This window comes from Vitis vinifera, chromosome 2 (assembly GCF_030704535.1).
Source record: "Vitis vinifera cultivar Pinot Noir 40024 chromosome 2, ASM3070453v1".
NCBI lineage: Eukaryota > Viridiplantae > Streptophyta > Magnoliopsida > Vitales > Vitaceae > Vitis > Vitis vinifera.
In genome coordinates, this window is record NC_081806.1 from 19,686,489 (window position 1) to 19,693,568 (window position 7,080).

The 7,080-nt window shown below is 34.7% G+C and overlaps 1 protein-coding gene across 1 annotated transcript; it reads right to left on the minus strand.

The window, feature by feature from the left end:
- Positions 1–489: 489 nt before the first annotated feature.
- Positions 490–5,695, minus strand: LOC100263024 (protein NUCLEAR FUSION DEFECTIVE 4). Its single transcript, XM_002274334.4, has 3 exons — positions 5,280–5,695; positions 1,331–2,262; positions 490–1,140 (listed from the first exon to the last, which is right to left on the minus strand). Exons 1-3 carry the CDS (start codon positions 5,586–5,588, stop codon positions 669–671), a joined length of 1,713 nt encoding a protein of 570 aa, XP_002274370.1. The 5' UTR covers positions 5,589–5,695; the 3' UTR covers positions 490–668.
- Positions 5,696–7,080: the final 1,385 nt, after the last annotated feature.

Below are 7,080 nucleotides of genomic sequence, written 5' to 3' on the forward strand. Positions count from 1 at the left end.
TAATTCAATTCATTTTTTTACTCGACAGAACCGACCTTATTTATACCCCTATTTGTTAGGATTTGAAGTAACAATCCAATGATAAAAACTATTACGAAGTGTAATATGATTTTCTCCTTTTAAGTGTGCATGACTAGCAATTCTATGAATTCTTGGTCATTTCATATTTAGAGAGAGAGAGAGAGAGAGAGGTGGTAACGAGAACTATGATATCATATTAAGTAGCCAATTTTCCAAAAAAATTAAATCCATTAGGATTTGAACTCATAGTTCAATGGTAAAAACTATTTGTATGCCTAATATGGTTTTTTTTTTTGCTTTAAGTGTGCATGACTAACAATTCTGTGGATTCTTGCTCATTTCACGTGTAGAGAGAGAGAGATGATGATGATGAGGCCTATATATATGCAAATTGAAAGTAGGTTCAATGTGAATAATTTTAGAGGTTGATCCCATCTTCCTTCACAAATCTCATAAACCGTAAGTCCATAGAAAATTGGCTTGTTTATTATTAGCCTTTGTCGTTTCTTGTAAATAATATCAAACGCACTCCTGTAAACATTGATATCTCTATACAAGTACTTAATTTGCTCCTCCAACAATCCACTCATTGAATCTTAACCGAAATATTAATAACCATCACCATTTCCTCTTTAGTAATTAAGCTATTAATACAGTTGCGATGAAATCCGATTGTGTTCAAACCGATCATATGCATGTCTAGTTCTCAAGAATAGAAGCACACTGCACACTAGCCCTATAACTGAGAGGCTTCCCCACAAGACAAACGTCAAGAAATAACATCTCGTACCCATACACACTGCTGTATCAGTAACCATTCTTAAGCTGGAGCCTATGTTGGCATCATAGATTATTGCAGCAAGCATGCCATACACAAGGGAGCCTATTGGTATGTTGGTGATGAGAATGTTGTGGTTGACTCCCACGCTATTGGGTCCAAACAGCTCTGATGTTATTGAAACAGCCGCGGCAAATATGAACCCTGAGCTTAGCCCTACCAGTGCGGTGCTTGCGTGCAAGATGCTGCCGCTGCTGCCTGATGCCGCAAGCAAGAAGAAGGCAACTGGGGTTGGCAGAAGCGCTATACTAAGCCACCCGGTTCTTGCAAAGTAGACCTTCCTGCATGGAACGAGTGAAGGAAAATTGGAGATAGTGAAATTGGGTAGATATTGACCTAGGTCCAACAGCTGTCACAATTTTAAAACATGCATATAAATTTAATAGGAGTTCATAAATATATAGTATTATGAATTTTTTCTCCTAACTAATGTGGGATATCACACTAATACTAAAGTTAAAGAGTACTTACGCACGCATGTAATCAGGAGCGGCAGAAAGCAAGCGGCCAAAGTAGGAGAAGGCAGAATAGATAGTGATTAGAGCTGAAGTGTCAGAGCTATTGCCAAGAGACTGTGCAATCTGCCCTAGGTTGTTACTATACACCAGCCCTATCGTTCCCCCGCAGAAGTAAGCAATGTAGTATAGCCAAAAATCCAACCTACGAACAAGCATACGAGCTCGATGTTCTTCTCCAAGCATTACCAACTGATCTTTTCCCATCAATTTCTCACAACAACTTTCACGTTCTACGCTATTGTATCGAACAATTTCATGAGTAGATCCATTGCTCTTGATAATATCAGAAATTCCATTCCCATAGCCACTGCCTGATCGTGTGATGAGCTCTTTGTGAAGCTCAAGATCATCAGCATCCACAAGAATGAAGCCAGAGCCATCAAGGCGGAAGCTAGAATTGACGGTTCTCCGAAACCAGTTCTTAGCATAAACAACACCAGGGATACATATGGGGAGGACAAGAAGAAAAATGGCCCCAGAAAAGAGGAGACGAGATGTTGTTGCATTGGATGAAATTGAGCTAATGAGAAGGAGATAGACGCCTGTGAGGACAGCCAAGAAATTCAGTATGAGGAATATAAGGGAGTCGCGGCGAACGGCATCAGGAGGAAGAGGGTCTAAAGAGGGTTGGCGGAGGATTGGGGGAAGGGCAACAATGGAAGTGAGAAGAGGAATTACGGCATTCAGAAGAAGATACAGTGAATCTGAAGAAGGGTTAATGGCATCGGCAGCAAGGGCATATAGTGCTGCGCTTACGCCATTGAAGCTGACGGTGAGAGAGATTGCAAGAGGGCGATTTGCAGGGAAATTCTGAGTACAAAGAACAAAGCACACTGTGTTGAACCAACAGATGCTGCAGCCAGCTAATAAACATAGAAGAAACACCTGCCATACAGCATATAAGAAACAATTTTCAGTTAGGAAAGGCCATATATAACAAGGGGTTCATTCATAAATTGGAGCTAATAGAAACAATTCATGAAATCATACTGAAAAGATGGAAAATCGGAAACTTCAAAGGAAACTATATATATATAAAAGATACTAAACTGTTAGTCTTCCGTTGCCTAATAGTTTAAGCTTTTAGATTAAATTAATAGCTTTGCATGTTACTCTGATCAACTAGATGTCCCGATTTCAAGTTTTTCTGACTAATTCATTCCCTCATCTGTTTATTCACACTCCATGCCTTCTAGATCAAATAGGTAGCTCAACATAAACCAATCAAACTTGGAAGAGATGAAGCTTTCAACATCCAAATATACATGGATCCATGCCATATAAACTCAAAAGTAAGAACTATTAGTTGGTCAATGATAAACTTACTTAAGAAAACTCAAATCAAATGTATATATGAAGGCTAGCTAGCTAACTAAATGGGATCTATTGATAGGATTATAATCAAATGGACTTGGACTTTAAAGGCAAGATCGATATCCATCGGCACCATATGACCCAAACCTTGCATGCATGGATTCAAAAACCTCTCTTCTTCAACATCCTATGTATGAGCATATGTGCACATAGGTAACAAAGTATCAACACATACTATTCCTCACAATATTCCCAAATGCAAGAAAGGGACAAAGCTTTGCTGCAAATCAACAAACAGTTGATCCACTGATTAATTTTACCCGCTTCCTCTCCTCACATGCTTAACTGGCAAAGGATGATGCACTTACTAATCTACAATATGGAGTCCTCACTTGCTGCCACACATAAAGATATATGGGTGTTGAGTGTCTTGGTAGTTCAAGCATTTTCTCCAACAACCATGTGCTTGGGTTGTTGAAGCCTTTCTCCAGCTACCACCTCTTCCTTTAATTTTTTTATTTTATTTTATTTACAATGAAAGCAATAATGAAAGTTTGTCTAGCTTTGGAACATCAAATTTGGTTTCAAGCTTACTTTATTCCTTTTTTTAAAAATAATAATAATAATTAATTTATCTTTTTAAAAGTCCTCATTTTTAAATGTAATCTTTCCTCATGTAATGTTCTTCTAGTTATCTCTCAAGAATAAAATATTTATCATGTCATGTCATATTATGCCAAACAATCAATATGATCTGTAAAGTAACTTACTTAGCTAAGACTTGAATAATTTTCAATTTTTTTGTCCATATGTAAAATAATATTTAATATGTACAACATTATATAATATTTGAAATTATTTTAAAGTGTGAATTAGAGGAAGCAAAAGATTAGGCCAATTGAGACAACGGATCAAACTAGAACCAAATAAATTAAGCAACAATAACAAAACACTGTCCTAGGATGTTTAATGATACTAAATTGGTGTTCCATTTACCGAGCCTCCTGAATTTGAAACATTAAATATTAAATGTATGATTTTATTACTACAAAATTTAATTATTTAGACTATTTATATATGATAATCTTTTAATCCTAGGGAAAACCCTTAATTTCCGACCACATATAAATCATCCCTAATGACTCTAATAATTAAAATATGATCCTAAGATTTCATATCTTAACTTGAGATAACATATAGTTATTCTTGAGGAACTACTTATGTGAATTCTTGTTCATATCATGTTGATATTTAAGAATAAAGTTTATCATAAGGGGTAAAATGAGAGTAGAAAATATAAAGTTAATGGTAAAATGTTTGAATTCATGGAAAGCTTCGAAAAAAACTGACGGGAAGTAGGTGAAGTGTGGAGTAGTAGGTGAACTGAGGGGTAGGTGGTGAATATGTTTTGAGGTTCCAATTTTGACAATGCGTTGATTTGGAGTACTTCTTTAAGAAGAGGTTTGGAGGGTGAGAATCAAATAATAAAAATAAAAATAATATTTTTGTAATTGAAGGGATGACAAAAAAAGATACAACATAAAAATTAAAAAATAAAATAAAATAAAATAACTCCAAAATTTGTATGCTTCTATGAGAGGAGAAGAATAAATACTACACATGAATACATAAAGCATTCGCATATTCTAGATGCAAAACCCACCCTTCAAGTTAGGAATGTTATCATGTGATATTAGAGGTTAGGACTTTTGAATTTGGTGAAAAAAACTCAATTATATATGAATCCAATGTTGTGAGTGTGTTAAGTGTTGGAGTTGGGTTTGGGTGTCCAAATGAGCTTACCTGACCCAATTCAACAAAATGAAAATTGATGGAAGAGTTGTGATATGTATCTCTTTTGAATTTTATAAGTTCTTCTATTGTTTAATAATCAAGTAGAAGAGTGATATGTATGGATGAGTATGGTATCACTCGACCATTTCTTTTGAATATATGGTCATTGGAGATTGAGATTATCATGAAATAGAAATCACCAAAGCATATCTTCCCCAATATTGGTCTTCAAAATAGAGAACTCCACGACAAAATTCATAATTCATCTGAAAAAAAGAAGAGGTCCAAAACAACTCATCCATGGCAACACTAGTTGGATTGATAGCTACTCTTAAAGAAGTACTGGTGAAGAGCAATTCATCTAAATATAATTAGACCCTACTGCAAAAACACAACGAAAACAACGAGAGGGGGTGTGGCATCATTGATGAAATTGAAACCGACCATACAACTAGATAGAAACAATGGAAAGAAAGGGAATCCTAAAGCCAGATATGAGAACAAGGAGGGAGAGATAGAGATATTAAGAAAAAAAAAATGGAGGGGGCGGAAGAGCCATCCTCAAAGCCAGATATAAAGAAATGGAAGAGAGAGAGAGAGAGAGAGAGAGAGAGAGAGAGAGAGAGAGAGAGTGCATCTACAACTACCCATCAACAGCTAGCACTATTCATTGATGAACCCAACCCAAACGAAAAAGAGAAAAAACTGCAGATACTAGAACAATCAATTGAATTGGGACCATCCTCAAAAACCCAATAAAAGAAAGAAGAAAGACAGAGAGAGGAACAACATACCAGAAAGTATGGCAAGGTAATGATACTCCTGATAACAAGCCACTGAAGGCCATACGCAAAAAACCCCATGAAAGCAGACATGAACATCACAACCCACAATGGCATATACATCAAAGCCAGCCCAGAAGACCACCCAAACAGTTTCCCTAAATCCGACGCCGTCGCCAAATAGTTCAACTGCACCTGAGACACCCCCAACACCGTCTTCAGCTCCGACGAGTAGGCCGAGAAATCAAAATTCGTCCCTGTAAACGCCTGAATCCATATGGTTGCCACAAGGATCATCCATTTTCTGGACTGTCCAGCCATGATAACGATTATGACAGCCCAATACTTCCCCTTTGCCCAAATTTAATCTCTCTTGTTCAATTTTCCCCTCTCAACTCCCTCTCTACGTGGCCTTATTTATAAACATTCATATACAAATTCAGTATTCATTTTATTAATTTGTAGTTAAAAAGGAAAGATTTTCTTTCTTGTCCTTTTTAAGGTCTGTTATTTCTTTTCCCTCTCTTTTCTCTATATTTGCGAAGCTATCCCTCTTCAATGGGATGCCAATGGCAGCCCTTCACGTGGCATCATGTGAAGCCTAGGTCATCTAGTGTCCACAGACAATTATTTCCTTTTAATATCTGAAATTGACGGTTGTTGGATTCCCAGAATCATCCTCCATCACATGTTAATGAACCAATTTTGCTATAATTATTTTTTATTTTAATGTTAAATTTTTTTAAAAGTGTCTTTCGATAATAGGTCTTTTGTTGTCTTGTAAATAAATTGCTTTGAAGAGAGATTTTACAATGACGAAAAAAAAAATGTTTCATGATGTTTGTTTTTTTCTAAATAATGGTTCCAAACAAACCATCTAAGAGAGAGAGAGAGAGAGAGAGGAGAGAGAGAGAGATATATATATATATATATTAGGATATGATAAGAATTGTGGCCACAAATGATTCACGTGGACCTTTACGTGTATCATTCAATTTATCTTTGAATTCCACTTCTATTCAAGTTGATTTTATTTTTATTTTTTGTTGGAAAAAAAATAGCTTTTTCAAGATTAATATAATTGTTTGAATGGCTGAAAAAAATAAAAGTAAAAACTTTGTATTTAGAAATCAATTACTTTTTATTTAAATATTTTTTTGATTTATATAAGAAATTATTTCCTATTTAATAAAATTGGTATAATATTATTTTTTTGAAAATTATAATTTTAACTTTAATTTCAAATAACTTTAAAACGAACAAAATTATTTTAAACACGACTTCAATGAAAAGCGAAAAATAAAACCATCTCAAATATGAATTCAATGACATTTTATGACAAATTTTCATCCAACGTACAAAATTTAACTTTGAAAAGTCATTTTGACCTATTTTCAAACCAAAAATTAAATACTTGGAAAGTTAGTGAAAACAAATAAAGTAAAGGTGGAGAACACACTAAATTTCAATATGTTTTTATTTTTATATTTTTCCTTTTTCAACTTGTTTAAACCCTTCTTTTGACTTGTATAAAATGTTATAACGTCATTCATCAAAAAGTCTCATGATATTTTCGTAGTAATTAATACTAGTTTTATACCAAGACCCCACCAAAATTGTTTGTTAATTAGTATATATGTAACTTTCTTTGTCTACTTAACAAAATGTTGCAAATCTAACAAGGTTTGGGTATGTAATAGATGGGAAAGGAAGTTCTAATTCAATGTACAAGAAGCTGTCAAATTAGTGACTTGATCATATCCAACACCGTGACCAAATGTTAACCAAAATATTATATAAATTGAGAGTCACA

Excerpts from the sequence above, each read along its gene's own strand:
- LOC100263024 (XM_002274334.4), bottom strand. The coding sequence starts at position 5,588 with ATGGCTGGACAGTCCAGAAAATGGATGATCCTTGTGGCAACCATATGG. Across the intron at positions 2,263-5,279 it reads TTACCTTGCCATACTTTCTG|GTGTTTCTTCTATGTTTATT; the intron begins GTATGTTGTTCC and ends GCTGTATGGCAG. Across the intron at positions 1,141-1,330 it reads GCTCCTGATTACATGCGTGC|GAAGGTCTACTTTGCAAGAA; the intron begins GTAAGTACTCTT and ends CGTTCCATGCAG.